At 50.0% G+C, this 17,098-nt stretch overlaps 2 protein-coding genes across 2 annotated transcripts in view; one reads left to right on the top strand and one right to left on the bottom strand.

Moving 5' to 3' along the window:
• GNAZ (G protein subunit alpha z) overlaps window positions 1-1,001 on the bottom strand; it is a 53,045-nt gene extending 52,044 nt beyond the window's left edge. Inside the window, exon 1 of the mRNA XM_007528788.3 lies at window positions 731-1,001. The gene's annotated coding sequence lies outside the window, so the exon portion shown is untranslated. The remainder of the gene's footprint in view (window positions 1-730) is intronic.
• RSPH14 (radial spoke head 14 homolog) overlaps window positions 1-15,320 on the top strand; it is an 85,691-nt gene extending 70,371 nt beyond the window's left edge. Inside the window, exons 4-6 of the mRNA XM_007528790.2 lie at window positions 8,944-9,169; window positions 13,177-13,313; window positions 15,003-15,320. Coding sequence (XP_007528852.1) covers window positions 8,944-9,169; window positions 13,177-13,313; window positions 15,003-15,241 — 602 coding nt within the window. The 3' untranslated portion in view covers window positions 15,242-15,320. The remainder of the gene's footprint in view (window positions 1-8,943; window positions 9,170-13,176; window positions 13,314-15,002) is intronic.
• Window positions 15,321-17,098: the final 1,778 nt, after the last annotated feature.

The raw sequence follows: 17,098 nt of genomic DNA, 5'->3' as shown, positions 1-17,098 counted from the left end.
TCTGGGTGCATTCCTGCCAGCATCACCCAGAAGCTTAGCACCACCCTGAAGGCAGGGCCCTCTGCCATCTCCCGCAGGGTAAGAGGGAGTCCCAGTCCCCTGAGGCCCTCACATTCCTTCCCCAACACCCCCACCTTTTAAGGGAAAAAAAAAAAAATATATATATATATATATATACACACACACATATATATGTATATATCCATCCAGCCGGGAACGTATCACGGTGCAGCGGTCGATACTCATCTCTTGCTCTCAATGCCGCCAAGGAACCTGCTCGCTGCAAGAGCGATGACCGGAAAGCTGCCAGCCGCCGTGCCAGGCGCAGGCCTCCGCTCCAGCCCGGGCCACACGTCGGCGCGGCCGCAGCGGTGTCGCCGCCCGCCAACCCCCGGGAGAAAGCCCCCGGTCCCCCTCGGCCCCGCTTCCGCAGGTCGCCCCGCTCGGGCTCCGCACTGCGCTGCATCCCCGGCCCGTGCCCACCGCGCGGGCCTGCAGCCGCCCCTGCCCACCCAGCGACACCTGGCCTAGGGGCGCCCCCCGATCTCCACCCCCGCACCAGCCAGGCCCGCCGCCGCCCCTGTCGGTCCCCGTCCCATATCCCAGCCGCTGAGCCCCGGCGCCCCCCGTCCGGGGGGATCCCAGCACAAAGGCCCCGATGGGGGGTGGGGCGGACGCCCCGTCGCACCCCCTGCTCCCCCGGGGCTCAGCCGCTGGTCCGCTCACTCACCTCCGGGCCGCGGCGCGGTGCATCTGCCGAGCTGCTCAGGGCGGGGCAGGGCGGGGCGGCGAGCTCGGGCCGCGGCGTCCTTATTCTGCACGACGCGGGCGGCCGCACCCGCGCGGGGACGTGACCGGACCGCGGGCGGTGCACACGCTCCCGTCGGCCCGGCTGCCTCCCTCCGCCCGCACTCTCGCGCCGCCCGCTCGCCCGCGGGTCCGCCCGCCCCGCGCCGCGCCGCCGCCGGCAGGGGGCGGAGCCGCGGGCGCTGCAGGTTGCCAGGCCAACCGCGGGTGGGGGTGCAGCGCACCCGCCCGCTGGGCACCACGCGCGGAGAGCCACCGCCCCGCCGCCCGCTCAGGCTCGCTGCTCATTGGGCGCGGGCGGCTGATGGACCCTGGCGCTGCCCTATCGGAGGCGGGCAGGGGCTGGGCCGCCACTCCGCGCGCGCCGCAGACAGGCACGCGCCGCCCGCCTGCGCCGACGTCCCCGGGACCCGGGCGTGCAGAGGGCTGGGCACCCGCCCTGCAGCACTGGCTCCTGTAGAGCCTGCGACCCCGTCTGAGGGCGTCGCGAGGCCCCGTTGTTCTCCACCGCGGGTGGACACCTCCTGCTACCTGTCCCAATTCGGATTGGAATCTGGTTCAGTCCTTTTTGAGTTCCGCGACCTTGGGCAGCCGGACTGTCCTCTCTGGGCTGTTGAGTCTCACGTAGTGGGGCTAGTGGCACCTGCTCTCCCGAATTGCCGGGGCAATCCGCTAGACCGTGAGAACGGGCAATGCACACCCTAGAGGTCGACAGCGGTGAGATCTGTGCCGATGGGCGGGGCCATTAGTCATCTTTGAGGTTCGCGTGGCTAGTGTAGTGTCTCTTCGGGGTCCCTGGCAGACCTAGAGAGAGGGCCAGAAATCGCCACCCACACACCCAAACCAGATTAGGGAGTCGGAGCCTGCACTGTTAAATCCACATTCCCAGACTCAGGCACCTTGGGGAAGTTTTGCAAAAATGCACCAAAGGTGTCTGCCAGATTCTGCTTTCGGTTTCAGAGGAATCATCTGGACCGCAGAGCCCCGCTCCTATGTTTGCTTCTGGTCAGAGGGCTGACGCTATTCTGTCTCCCCTGTCATTGTAACCTGAAGCTTGGAGCCAACTAGAGTGTCCCTGGTAAATGCAGGTGTTCTCTGCCAATACCTTATCACTTTACACCGTCACGGTCAGATTACAAAGATCATCCCGCACCTGAACAGAAACACTGGCACTGCATTTCAAAAGCTAGATGGCCTCAGCCCAGGTGAGAAGATAGGGAAGGAGGCCTAGGTCTACCAGTTGGACATTGTAATGTCTCAGCATCATCTTATAACTTATCTGGGAAGTTTTCTTCTGCTGTGAAATGGAGATCTTTGTACTATATAGTCCAGGAGCATAGAGCACCTTTGAGGTCCTATCTAAACTGTCAGGGACAGGACAGATGTTGATAGTGGACAGCTTGAGCACAGTGAGCTGGCACAATGCTCACTTGAAGGAGCCAGTGAGATCCAATTGAAGGGCTCCTCTGTGTACATCTTCCTACACCACGAGACTGGGTTAGTCTGGGCCTCTGCCCAGAGAATCACTCAAAAGCCTATGACTGTAATAGCAGGAAGACTGTGGGCATACGTCTTGCCTGGGGTGGCTTAGAAGTGAGAGGCAGGGACTGAAGTGAAGCACAGATGCAGTTGGGTTCCAACACCTGTACACCCTTGGATCACTTATTCACCATTTCTGACAAAAGTTAATATACAGGGATTGGGAGATAGCTCATCTGGTAGAATGCATGATTTGCTGTGCTCAAGGTCCTAGGTTAAGCCCTTTTCACCTATCTTGATCTTTGATGCTCTGATTTGCCAGGGTCTCAGGCAATGGAAGGCACATCCTCTACCCACTGAACCATCTCTCTAGCCTTAAGATCAGTTTTTGGGGGGGCTAGATGGCATACCCAGTTGAGCACACGTTACCATGTGCAAGGACCTAGGTTCAAGTCTATGGCTGTACTACCCTGAACAAATCTGATCTTATCTAATCTTGGAAGCAATGGCATGGTTCAAGCCCCTAGTCCCCACCTGCAGCAGAGTGGGGACATCATGAGAGGTAAAAACAAGGTTGTGTCTGTCACTCTCCCTCTCTGTCTCTGCCTCTGCACTCAATTTCTCTCTGACCTATCAAGTAAAAATAACATGAAAAAACAGCTATCAGGAGCAGTGGATTTGGCTTTGGCATGCAGGTACCTCCCAGTGATAACCCTGGTGACAATATATATGTGTCAGTTTTTTTCAAATTAAAAAAATTTAATCTTTATTTATTTTTAGTAGAGACAGAGAGAAATTGTGAGGGCAGGGGGAAATAGTGTGGGAGAGAGACAGAGAGACACCTGCAGACCTGTTTCACCACTTGGGAAGCTTTCCCCCTGCAAGTGGGGACCAGGGGCTTGAACCCAGATCCTTGCACACTGTAATGTGTGCACTTAACCAGGTGTGCCACTGCCTGGATGCCCCCTTTTTCAAAGTTGAGGAGGATGACAAGTTTTTGTTTCATATTTCTTTTCATTTGGCAAGGTTTCACAAAATTAGCCTAATATGAAAGATCAGATAACAGAAGGGTCATCTTGTCAGCTCAGAGAAAGAAAGAAGGCAAGGGAGGCAGTTTATGAGGCCAAGGGGTTGCTGGACCAGTGTTGTGACCAAAGAAAGCCAAGTGTAGCAGTGACAGTGAGAAACAGCTGTCCCTGCAGGGGACTGGGGACCAAGGATGGTGCTTCTGTGATGGTGGATGTTGGAGGTTGGGTCAGCACTTGCTAAGCAGATGGGGAAACAGTTGGAAGTGTGGTCAGGAACCAGTGTATGGAGGGTTCCAGGACCTCAGAAAGAATGACTCAAGGATGAAGGTGTGATTTGTCATGTGATTACTTATTATCCCATCTGAAGACACTGATGCCAAGGCAGAGGCAGGCAGAGAAGGGGATCAGGGATCTAGGAGTTTTGGGACTACATAAGGGGCAAAAGCTGCTTAGTTCCAGTGAGGTACAGCAGACCCAGATTTGCCATCCTGACTTGGGCTCTCTCCAGTTAGAAGAGAATCAGCAGACACCAGCAGTATCTTTGCAATCGAAAGAAGAAGGTGACCCAGGTGATTGAGTCTTCTCATTACCTTGTCATCCCACTGGGCCTAGCTAGTCCTGTTGAACCCTTCCACAGACAATGACCAAACCATGAGCATTGAGACCCCTCACATCCAGCAGAGCTTTCTAACTCACTAGTCACAAGTTCTGGCAGACCAACCACACTATCTCAGAGCACCCTGTGAATCTCAGACACACCTGTGCTCCTCCGCCCCTGTGTGGCCAGCTTCCCTAAGGCCTCCCTTTTGCATACTCTGAGTCCTCAGGCTCCCTGGAATTCCTCATCTGCACATGTGTCAACTGGTGCTGTAAAAACAGGTCCCATTGACTCTCCAACTAGTCTCTACTTCTGAGGACCTCTTGGAAGTGGCTTCTTTGTGCCCTGCCTCTTCTGCTCCCTCTAATCCCTGCTCCATTCTGCAACCAGACAAATGGATTCTCTGGTTTGTTTCCTTGGGGTCTGATACCCCTGCTCTATCCCTCAACTCCACTTGAACAAGCCATTGTAGATCTGGGTTAGTTATAAATAGCCAGGCCTGTAACTCTGCTTTTAGCTGAAAAGAAGCAAAGTGAGCAAGTGGAGAGAGACACCCGACATACACTTTATTTTTAATCTTCTCCCTCTGTCTCCCAATGAACTAGGTCTTGGGCTCAAAGTTTCTAGAAACAGAGATTCCCTCTATCCCCTAAAACAAACAAACACACATGCACCTGAAAAACAAAATCTGAGGAGGCACTAAGGGTCTTGCTCTTGTTCCATTTTGCTGTGTGGCTTTGGGCATTTGATTAGCCTCTTTGGGCTTCAGTTTTCTCACCTAAGTGAGGAACAGTGGAGGCTATTACTTCTAATAGCTTTGTCTTTCTGACTTTGCAGCCCTCTCTCTGTTTCCCTCCCACCCCCTAAAAACATACTTCATGACCCACAAATTTGGCTTTACCACTCCAGTCCAGTCAGTAAAATCCTTGCAAGGTCAGACTGTCATCTTCTCACTGTGGTCTGGGGATGTTGAAGCTGTGTATGAGTCCTGCAATTAGACGAGTAGGGATAGAACAGCCATGCCAGCTGACTGGCCAGAAGGCACAGTTGAGGAGGAGAGAGGCTCAGGCCCTTAGGAGACAGTGTTTGAGGATTACTGATAGACACCCCATGTAGGACAGAGACTTTATAACTTTAAAAAAAGTTACTGGGTGATGGCACACCTGGTTAAGCACACGTGTTACAATGCTCAAGGACTTGGGTTCAAGCCCTTTGTCCCACCTTCAGGGGAAAGCTTCATGAGTGGTGAAGCAGTATTGCAGGTATCTCTCTTTCTCCCTCTCTATCCTTTCCCTCTCAATTTCTCTCTTTCACTATCTAATAAATAATAAATATAATAAAAATTTAAAAATACACCTTTAAAAAACTACTTTTATTCAGTAATGACAGAGGAAGAAGAGAGAGAACCACAGTATTATTCTGACACATATATCAGGGGTCAAACTAAGGACCTCATGCTTGAGAGCCCAACACTTTATCCACTTCATAACTTTTTTCTTTTTTAATTGCTACTCATTAATGGGGGGGGAGGGAGGGTGAAGGGAAACAGAGTATCATTTTGACACATGTGATGCCAGGGATTGAACCAAGGTCTCCATACTTAACAGTCTAATACTCTATCCATTTTAGCACTTCCTGGGTCACAGGGGGCTGTGCAACTTCATTGCTTCAGGCCACTTTTTCATTTAGATAGTCCTCTTTTTTTTCTTTCCCTGCCAGGGACATTTGGATAGTTAATAACATGATTTGCAGTCATAGAAAACTGTCATCTTAGAAGTTAGCACTTAGATGCTGGGTGACGGTGCACCTCAATGAGTGCACACATTACAGTGCACAAGATCCAGGTTCAAGTCCCTGGTCCTCACCTGCAGGGGGGAAGCTTCATGAGTGGCAAAGCAGTGCTGTAGGTAGGTGTCTCTCTCTTTCTATATCTCCCTTCCCTCCCAATTTTTCTCTGTCTCTATCTAAAGTAAATTTTAAAAAAATGTTTTTTTAAAAGGAAATTAGTACTTAGTGTTGTTATGGAGAAATTTCCTAGATTTATTGAAATTCAAGTCCTGCCTGTGGTTAACCTGATATGATCAGATCAAATGATTTTGCAGGCCACATGTTCCCCATCCCTGAGATAGAGAGACAGAGAGACACCACAGCACTGGGCCTTCTTCTGACATCATGTGATGGTACTAGTGCTCAGATTGGGTCATGTGCTTGGCAAGACACATGACCTACCCAGTGAGTACTCTCTCCGGCCCCAACTTCTGTCTCTTTAACCCACTCCTCACCCCTCATGCCTACCCCACAGGCCCTTGTTTATAGCTGGAACTCAGTGTTGGTAGAATTCCCAAGACTCTTGCTGTGCTTACCTCAGATGTCCTGGGCACACAGTGACAGTTATTCCCACAGGGCAGGTCCCTTCTCCCCCTTGCTATTGCATAACCAGCCAGGTAGGCTATCAGTGACAAGGAAATCAGGCTCAGAGAGATTTTGTAACTTGTCCATGGTAACACAGCTGGATACATTTAGAAGTTCAACTAGGTTGTTTTGAAAACATATATATATTTTTTTCCTACCAGGGTTATCACCAGGGCTTAGTGACTATATGATTATTCTATCACTCCTGGAAAACTTTTAAAATGCTTTTCTTTCAGGGGCTGGTCAGTAGCACAGCGGGTGAAACGCACATGGTGCAATGCATAAGGACCGACATAATGACCCCAGTTTGGTTCCCTGGCTCCCCACCTGCTGGGGGGTCACTTCACAGTCAGTGCAGCAGGTCTGCAGGTGTCTATCTTTCTCTCCCTCTCTGTCTTCCCCTCCTCTGTTGATTTCTCTCTGTCCTATCCAACAACAATGACAGCAATAATAACAATACTAATAACAACAACAATGAACAAAAAGGGCAACAAAAGGGAAAAAATAGCCACCATGAGCAGTATATTTGTAGTGCAGGCACTGAGCCTCAGCAATAACCCTGGAGGCAAAAAAAATGTTTTGCTTTCATTAGAGGATGAGAGATGGAGGCCAGGGAAAAAGAGATAAGGGGAGGCTGGATGGTAGTGCACATGTTACAATGTGCAAGGACCCAGGCTCCAGCCCTCAGTCCCACCTGTAGGGGGAAAGCTTTGAGAATGGTGAAGCAGTGCTGCAGGTGTCTGTCTGTCTCTTTCTCTCTCTGTCTCCCTCTTCCTCTCAATTTCTGGCTGTCTATATGATAAATAAATAAATAAATATAATAAAAAATTAAAGAAATAGATAGATAGAGAAGACACCTGCATTCCTGGGGCTTGAATCCAGGCTTTCAGGTGCACCACCACCCAGCCCCTTTTTTCTTAACAACAAAAACTTAATTTAATTATTTATTTGATAAATAAATAAGGAAGGGACAGAGAAAATCAGAGAATCACTCCAGCATATGTAATGCCTGGGACTGAACCTGGATCCTCACCTGGAGAGTCTAATGCTACCTCCTGGGCCCTCTTTTGGAACTCTACATTAAATCTTCAAAAACCTAGAACTCTTGAAGCAACAGGACACTGTTCATTCTGTGCTATAAGTACTCTGAGAACAAATGGGACAGAGCTAGCTTATTCCACTACAGAGGCTGTCCAGGGCCACTGGGAGCCACTGGACAAGGGCCTGGACCCCCCTCACCATCCCCCCAGCCATTTGATGTCCTCAGGGAGTAAGGGAGGAAGGTTGGCTTGGGTCATGTCTTCAAAGAGGAACTCCCTGGTGCTAATTGGCACTCTGAGACCTTTAGGCTAATTAGCCTGCTTATTTGTCTCTCTAGAGTAAATTAGAGGGCTTAGCTGGGGAGGACAGAAGAGAGAGGTGTTTGCTAGTGGCCACCTCCTTGGGAGCTAGAGCTGGCTTCACAGTGGGTGGCATGGGCTGCCAGGAGGCAGGGGCTGGGTGGGCTGTAGGGCAATAGTGATAGGCACCCACATGCCAGGGGGAAGGTGGTGGCTCCTTCCCTGGTGGCACCCTCCTCTGCCACTTGTGAAGGCTGCTCTGGGTACATGTGCAAGCTGGACCCTGGGAGGTGAGCACTGCTTGTGCAGATTCAGGACCCTCCCTTAAGCAGTCCTCCCACTCCCCATTCAGTCTCCAGGAGAGAGGGTCTCAGAGGATGGAGGTACCACTCAACCACCAGGAGGCTCCCACATGGGACTGCTGCTAATGCCTATGCCCCAGCAGTGCCATCCTTCAGGGCACCAGGCCTGTTCATGGTCCCTGGTCCTGAGTCTGGATTTCTTGTCATCTTTGCCTGGAGGCATAGCTGTTTGTGGGTTGGGAGATACGGCCTGTAAACTTGAAAGCTTCCTCCTCAGACACCACTCCAAGCTCTTCTTGTCCCCTGGCGCTGGCCAAGTCTGGTCCAGGGCCACCAGCAGCATAAAGATATGATATGTGCACTTAACCCAGTGCGCCACCACCCTGTCAAATGTACGGCAAGCATAAAGATGTATAGGGTGTGAAGGACTTGGCTGGTTTCTTCCTCCTCCAGGGCAGGATGCAGGGTGCAGGGTGCAAGGCAGGACAGGGGAGCACCCATACAGGGCCAGTTGTTGTAGTCACCAAGGGGGAACTGCTGCTTCTCAGGCTTCTGGACATTTTGTTTAAGGCAATTTCCCTCAAGTCACAGGTGACTGAAAGCTGGTGGGACCTTTTGGGCATCAAGACCCCACAGCCTCCTGCTAGCTGCTCAGTCCCCCCACCTAGCACTGGTGGTTGTGGTGGGTGGAGGCATTTTGTCTTGTAGGGAAAGATTTATTTTACTGATTTCATATAAGAAAGAGTCTCTCATGAGACAGACAGGAGAGAAAAAAAAATCCAGAGCACACTGGTACACTCTGGTTGCGGCTGGGGTTCTATGTCTGCATGATGATGCCATTCTCTGGTAGCCATTTTTCTTATAGGGGGCAAAAGACAGATCATACCTTTGGCCCCAACCAGTCAGCTCTGCCAGACTCACCTTTGCACCATATGCCACCCAGCCTGGCACCTGCAACACACTTTCTCACCCCACAGGGGCCCAGGGCATTGTCAACAGTGGGCTGATCACCTCGCTGGTGTGGAAGCTGCAGAAGGAGGATGAGGAAATCCAGGTGCTCATCCTGGACACGCTGGCATCCTGCCTGATGGAGGACTCATCCGAGGCACTGGGCAGCCGTGTTGTGCCCTCCCTGAAGGAGAAGCTTCTCAGCAACAACGGAGAAATCCGCATGAAAGCCGCCCGCACACTCATGGCCGTCTGGTGAGGCCAGGCCCTGGGTGAGGGTGGGCACCACCATCCACCTTGGGTTTGTTCCAACGCTCAGAGAAAGCAACCACGCTGGCTGAGCTGTGGCTTGGTAGAGGATCTGGGCCAATGGACTAAGTGAGCGCTGGGATGGAAGGAGACCTTCTTCCCTGGGGTGCCCACCATCCTATAAGCCTGAGAGCCCCTAGCTTAGCACTGACAACCCTGTACCCCAGGATACCCCTCTGCCCCATCCCACCAAGCACTGGGCAAAACAAGAGGAACAGCTGGTGACACACAGTGATAGGGTGACTGAGTAATCATATCATCATCATCATCATCATTATCATTATTATTATTATTACTACTACTACTACCAAAGCACTGCCAAAGTGGTGCTTCTGGTAGTACTGGGGATTGAACCAAGGGTCTTTAGTACCATGCAGGGAAAGATTTATTTTACTGATTGCATATAAGAGTCTCACAGGGAGGTGGGCGGTAGTGCAGTGGGTTAAGCGCATGTGGCACAAAACACAAGGACCGGCATAAGGATCCCAGTTCAAGCCCCCGGCTCCCCACCTGCAGGGGAGTCGCTTTACAAGTGGTGAAGCAGGTCTGCAGGTGTCTCTCTTTCTCTCTCCCTCTCTGTCTTCCCCTCCTCTCTCCATTTCTCTCTGTCCTATTCAACGATGATGACATCAATAACTACAACAAAAAAACAACAACAAGGGCAACAAAAGGGAATAAATACATAAAATAAATAAATACTTTTTTAAAAAAGTGTTTCTCATGAGACAGACAGGAGGGAATAAAAAAGCCAGAGCACACTTTGGTACATTTTGGTTGCAGCTGGGGCTCTGTGCCTGCATGATGTCACCATTCTCTGGTGGCCATTTTCTTATAGAAGGCAAAAGACAGAAAAAGAGAGACAGAGTCAGAGAGAGACTGTTGTTAAAATTCAGAAGTTGTAGCTGGCCGGGCTAGCTTCACGGGCGGGTAACAGAGACTTAAGGACACACAGCTGGGCAGGGAAGCTATATTTCTTTATTCAGGAACAACGATTCATAAACTAAGACAAACTAATCACCAAACAGAACTCTGCTGCCTCTTTCCCCCCACAGTGGCGCCAAGCACTCTCTCTCTGCAACTCTCGAACTCTCTCGGGGTTCTTTTTAGGGCGGGGCCCAGCGGGCCCACGAAATTAGCAGGACTGATCCAATTTTCTTGGCGGGGGAGATCTAGAACAACCCAATGTAAAGCATACAACAATTCCCCCTTTTCTTTTTAACCAAATGACTATAGTATCAAGGGTGTGGGGTGAACAGAAACATATATCATACAGGCATTTTTAAAAAAGAAACTGGCACAAACATGGAGAAACATGCAAGCAAGTAACAAGAACCAGTGTGCTGCCAAGGGAAGGCCTGAGGGGGCCTTTTTTGCCTCTGTGGGCAAAACTTTATCAGCTTAAGAAAACATTTCTTGCCTGTGGGGGGCGTACTTGTCTCGACGGACATTTGCATGGGGGTGGGGAAAGGCCTAGAGTCCCAAAGGCAGCTGGCTGCAATTTACTTACTATGAAACAAAACTTGTTATTAGCATAACCAAAGCACAATCTAACATTTTTAATAGAGAAGGAATTTGAGACTTTTACATATCAACAACGTCTTTTTAACCTTGTTACACCCATTCAAGATGGAGGCACACCCTAGGTGTGCGCAGGAAAGGAAACCTCAGGCATGAGAATAATTAGTATAGCCATTGTGCGATCTACCATTTCTAATAGAGAAGGTAATGGAGAGTTTTACATATCAACAAGTCTATTTAACCTTTTGTTATACCCATTCAAGATGGAGACACACCCTAGGTGTGCGCAGGTCTTTAGACCAACTTAGTAAAAATATATTGTTAACTAATATTTACCTCAGACTTTAAATGTAAGTTAATTTTATCTTTATGAGAATTACGTTGAAAACCTTTTTCATTTAACTTTGACTAGTAAGAATTTAGCCTTAAAGTTACTGTTTACCAAACTTTAAACATACACATAAACATGGTCATTAATACATAAGGAAAGAAACCTTTGTTACGAAGACATGTCATTTTAAACACGAATTTAAATCTGTACTGTCTTAGTTGTTGGGGGGGTGCGTTGTCCAGTGGTGGTCTCTTGGGCAGCTTCACTTCTAGGAATTGCAGGTTGCGATCTCTGCACAAATCTCTGTGTACTCCAGCTTGTCTGCCTTCAGACCGGACCAGCAGCTGGAGATCTTGTGTGCCCAGTTTCGGCAGGGGGTCCGGGATGTCCGGGATCATTCCAGAATTCATAGCAAGAGGGCGGGCGGGCGGGCCAGCATTGTAAAAGGCGCAGGCCGAGGTGCCCAGGGGTGGCGGCCATGATAGGCCACTGCGGCCCTGCCCCATGGCCCTGCCATGTCTGCTGCCCTGTTCCATGGCCCTGTCATATCTGCTGCCCTGCTCGCAGTGGCCGAGCAGCATGGAGGGATCCCGCGTCCAGTGCCCTGTACCACCCGGTGGAGAGCCAGCTCCTGTGGGCTGGCCTGCGTGCTGGCGTTGGGCTCCTGCGTTGTGGCATCAGGCTCCTGTGTGGTGGCATTGGGCTCCAGCGTGTTGGCATCGGGCTCCTGCATGCTGGCATCGGGCTCCTGTGTGGTGGCATCGGGCTCTTGCGTGGTGGCATCGGGCTCCTGCGTGCTGGCGTCAGCCTCCTAAGTGCTGCGAGGCTGCGGGGCTGCAGGCGCGGTGCGCGGGGTTGTCTGGGCGCAGCCGGCTGGCTGGCTGTTTAACCAGGTGGAAACAGCAGCTCCGCGCCTCGCCTCCCGCCCGCTGGCTATTCCCGCTGGCTGTTCTGAGTTCGCCCGAGCGAGTGGAAACCACAGAGTGTTCCAGAGATAAATGTTCCAGAAACAGCAAAACAGTCTCGTGAAGAAAGAGCAGAGGCCTTTGGAGATCTCTTCACAAGCAGAAGAGAAGGCCATAGTGCATAGGTAGCCAAATTGTCTTTACTTATCTGAGAGATGCGCAGGTCAGGTCCACATGGGCGCCATTTGTTGTTAAAATTCGGAAGTTCTAGCTGGCCAGGCTAGCTTCACGGGTGGGTAACAGAGACTTAAGGACACACGGCTGGGCAAGGAAGCTATATTTCTTTATTCAGGAACAGCGATTCATAAACTAAGACAAACTAATCACCAAACAGAACTCTGCTGCCTCTTTCCCCCCACGGCGGCGCCAAGCACTCTCTCTCTGCAACTCTCAAACTCTCTTGGGGTTCTTTTTGGGGCGGGGCCCAGTGGGCCCACGAAATTAGCAGGACTGATCCAATTTTCTTGGCGGGGGAGATCTAGAATAACCCAATGTAAAGCATACAACAGAGAGAGACAGAGGGAAGAAAGAGGAGGAGCAACAGGAGGAAGAAGAAGAGACACCTGCAGATCTGTTCTATCAGTCATGAAGCTTTCCCATTGCAGATGGGGATGGGGGCCTTGAACCCAGGTCTTCATATAGGGTATTGTGTATACTCTACTAGGTGTGCCACCCCCCAGCCCTGCTACTGCTGCTTCTTTGGGGGATCAAAATGGGGCTTCTGATGACTCTTATTCTGGGTCCTGTTCCTCCCCATTTGGTGACTAGGGGAACACATCTGATTTCTTCATTAAATGAGAATTTAGGGCAAGCTTCTGTCATCCCCAATCCCTGGGTATTCTTTCCTTCAGTGACTCCGGGCTGTGTTATCATGTTCCTCAGGTCACCTGAGCATGGAAGTAAGACTGACATTTCACACCAACACTCCTCTGCACCCTGGCTCTGTGACCAGGCCAAGGCCATCAAGGATGGACCCAACATAATGGCTTTCCTCTGGTATCCTCCTGGGGAGGCCCTGGGCCTTGCCACCTCCTCCTCCTCCTTTTCCTCCTCCTTTTCCTCCTCCTCTTCTTCCTCCTCCTCCTCCTCTTCTGCCTCCTCCTTAGCACAGCCACCCAGCTCTCCCCTGTCTAACCTAGCATCCCCCTGGAGGGCAAGAAGCAGGTGTGTCAGAATGATGTCATCCCCATCCTTGTGGACCTGCTGAAGGACCCAATGGAAATGGTGCAGGCCCATGCAGCTGGAGCCCTCATGTATGCCACCGTGACTACAGAAGGTAAGGCTGGGCCAGACTGTGTGTGTGGGGGTGTCTCCTGTGTAGGCATCTGTGCTCCCTAGGGGATCACTGCAGTCCCCAGCATACCCTATGAGCTTCCCCAAACTCCTGGACTTGTGCTCAGCCTCCAGGCTCTGCCTCTTCCCTGCCTCACCAGAATATTCCCGGGGTCCATGGAAGTCGTTTCAAATCAGGGTTGCAGGCTCTGCCTTTCCTCTTTTCTGGCCACAAGGGACTTGCCTACCTGTGACTTCCTTCTGGGTCACTTGCATGACCTCTGCCCCTTCTCACTAGGTTTTAGTCCCTATAGAGACCTGGACCTGGAGTTCCTGCCTCCAGTTCAGGTTCCTGTGGGCCAGTGTCCAGGGATGGATTAACTTGCTCTTCATGATTCTCCTGTGGTCTCAACAAACACTGGAGCCTTTGCTCTCCTGGTGTTTCTGATAAAATTTAAAAAAAAAAAAAGTTTTTCCAATGAAGGAGTGAAGGGCAAATAAAAGTGAAAAAGTCCCCACCTCCAGGGGGTTGCTTCACGAGTGGTGAAGCAGGTCTGCAGGTGTCTTTCTCTCCCCTTCTCGGTCTTCCCCTCCTTTCTCCATTTCTCTCTGTCCTGTCCAACAACAACGACATCAATGACATTGACAATAATAACTACAACAATAAAATAACAAGGGCAAAAAAAAAGGGAATAAATAAATGTTAAAAAAAAGTGAAAAATATGTCTTCTCCAATTCCCATCTCCCAGCCCTGGACTCTCAGTCAGTCAGTCAGTCAGTCAGTCAGTCAGTCAGTCAGTCAGTCAGTCAGGTTTCTGTGCTAAATTGCCCAACCTGGGTGTAACCAGAGGGACCATGGCTAGTTTCCATGCACGAAGGCCTGGGCAGACCATCTGGTGGTGAAAATTGTCCTTCCCCTTTGGCCTGAAATCCCTGCACCATATCCTTCGTGCTTGCTTGGTGTTCTGTCTGGACCACTAATTCTTTTTCTCCCTCCTTCTCTCTCTCTCCCTCTCTCTCTCTCTCTCTCTCTCTCCCTCACACCCTCCCCTCACTCCTTCTCCTTCTTCCCTTTCTTCTTTCTTTCTTCCACCAGGGTTAGTATCACTGGGGCTCAATACCTGCATGACTTCACCATCCCAGCAGACATTTTTTCTTTTCTTTCTTGGAGGAAGCTTTTTTTCTTGGTGTTGTGGTCTTTTTCCATTTTTCTTTTCTTTTAAAATTTATTTATTATTGTATAGAGACAGAGAGAAATTGAGAGGAGGGTGAGATAGAGATGGAGAGAGAGAGAGACACCTGCAGCCCTACTTCATCACTTATGAAGCTTTCCCCCTGAGGGTGGGGACCAGGGGTGTTTCCATTTTTCTTTCTGGATAAAGCCAACCAAGAGTGGTGAAGCCCCAGTTCCCACCCCGCACCCCCCCCCCACACACACACCTGATTTGTAGTGTCTGATGAGGGCTAGATTGTGGGACAGGCTTTGAGTGGATGAGGAGAGACCTGTCAGAGGGCTGAAGGGATAGGACATGGTGGGGCCTGGCCTACACTAGGGATAGAGGGCTCTGTATGAGGATGGGGGTGGGCAGGGTAAAAGGTAACACCTCCTGGAGACTGAAGACTGGAGGGTGGGGAGAGGGTTATGGTGAGAGGAAGTGGGGGAGATGGTCCCCTCAGGTGTTGTGGTCCACAGGGAAGTATGCAGCCCTGGATTCAGATGCCATTTACCCACTTCTGAAGTTGCTGAACTCCTCCTTGAGCAAGGCACGCCTGAACGCCATCAAGACACTCACCATGCTGGCTGAAGCTCCTGAGGGTCGCAAGGCTCTGCAGCCCCACGTGGGCACCTTCCGCGAACTTGAGATGGATGTTGTGAAGTCTGTGCAACGGGCAGCCCAAACTGCCATCCAAGTTATTGAATGGAAACCCTGAGTGTCATACCAGGCCAGACTTCCACATTGACTGGGCCAAGATAAGCTGCATGCCTCAATAAATGGGTTGAACCTTCTTATCTTGTATCTGAATGACACTTTATATTTTGGAAGAACAAACACTCCCCTTCCCTCTCTAACACCAGGTTCTGAAGGATCAGGTCACAGGTAAGAGAACACCAGTTTGACTCCAGTCTCAAGGATAGGCAAAAGGCATCTCTGCTCTTTGCTGGGGCCAGGAGTCTTCTCAGGAGGTGGGCAGCTGAGCTGAGCCCTCAAGGGACAAGGTGGGAGGAGACAGGAAAGAGTTAAGGGGAGGGCTATAGCAAGAACACGGACCACCCAAACTTCACTCAAGCCATCAGGTCATTGGGGTGTGACTGGGGCATAAACCATGTCCAGTCAAGTCTGGACCCTTCCCATGTGGGAAACCAAAGGTACAACCCCAAATAGGCTCTTGATGGAGGTGTCTGAATGGTATGAGACGCTGCCTTTATGCTTTTGTACTATTGTTTCTCAGCCACATAGCATGTGACACAAAGCACAATAATCAGAAGTCTCTAGAAGCAAAGGACTGTTGGAGAGAATCAGTGGCTTATTTTTCAGCAATGTTGTACCTCAGTTGTTTAACAGCAACTATTGAAAGTTAAATAATATAACCAAGCAAATAATTAATATAACTAAATAATGAAAAATATAAATATAATTTATAAGTGTACTTATAAATAAATGATATAGAAAGAAAGAAAAAAAGATCTTCCCCAAGTAGTAGCATCTCCTCCAAAGCCAGGAAGTTAGTTACTTGAGGAGCTCCAAGACTGGCCTAAGGCTGACCACCTGTGAGCCTCCTGTGAGTCCTTTTATACCTCTACTTGCCTCTACTGCTCAAGGGAGAGGTGTTTGAGAAGACAGGTATGCTCAGTACCTCTTCACCTTCCCCACATTTTTGGTGCCTGATGGGTTCTTTTTTGGGGGAGGGAAGTGTAGAGACAGAAACTGAGAGGGAAGGAAGAGGGAGATAGAGAGGGAGAGACAAAGAGAGACATCTGCAGCACTGTTTTAACACTTGTGAAGCTTCTCTGCTACAGGTAGGGACTGTGAGCTTGAACCCAGGTCCCTGCAAATTGTAGCATGGGCGCTCTACCAGGTGCACCATTACCTGGCCCCTTTCCTGGTGGATTCTTGAGGCTGTACTGACATCTGTTGAAGAGGCTTAGGAGCAGAGCTCAGCTTCAGGGTTGAGCTAATTTGTATGGACTGAGAAGGAGCCTTAATCTTTTCCCATGTGTTTTTGGAAGTAGTCTACTTCAAAAGATATTTCCTTACTAACACCAGCAATCAGAAGTCCTGCTTCTGTAGTACAGAACCTTACTGGGCTCATGAATAAGCGTTATCATCAGAAAAGACTGTCAGTCTCCACTACCAGGTTGCCTGCGTTCTGCCTTCTCACTCCTAATTCTGTGTCTATAACCTTATTCCTGCTCCTAAATTCTGAACTCTCCTACCCAACTTAGTGTCTACCCTGGAATATTAAGAGTAGGCAAGAATTATCACCTGCCCTTCATAAACTTCCAAAAATTGGAAGAAGAAGGGGGACATTTTCTAGTTCATTTTTTGATGTTAGTATTACCCTGGCAGATAAACTAGACAAAGAAATAAGAAAATTGCAGACCAACATTCTTTATGTACATGGACACACAAACTCCACTAAATACTAGCAAACCAAATACAACAACATGAAAAAGTATTATACACCATGGTAAGCTGCATTTATACTAAGAATGCAGGTTGACTTATCACATGAAAATGAACTAATGTAACATAAAATAGAATGAAGGACAAACATCAAAAGCTTGTC

Source organism: Erinaceus europaeus, chromosome 6 (genome assembly GCF_950295315.1).
Source record: "Erinaceus europaeus chromosome 6, mEriEur2.1, whole genome shotgun sequence".
NCBI lineage: Eukaryota > Metazoa > Chordata > Mammalia > Eulipotyphla > Erinaceidae > Erinaceus > Erinaceus europaeus.
This window is presented reverse-complemented; position numbering and strand designations above follow the sequence as displayed.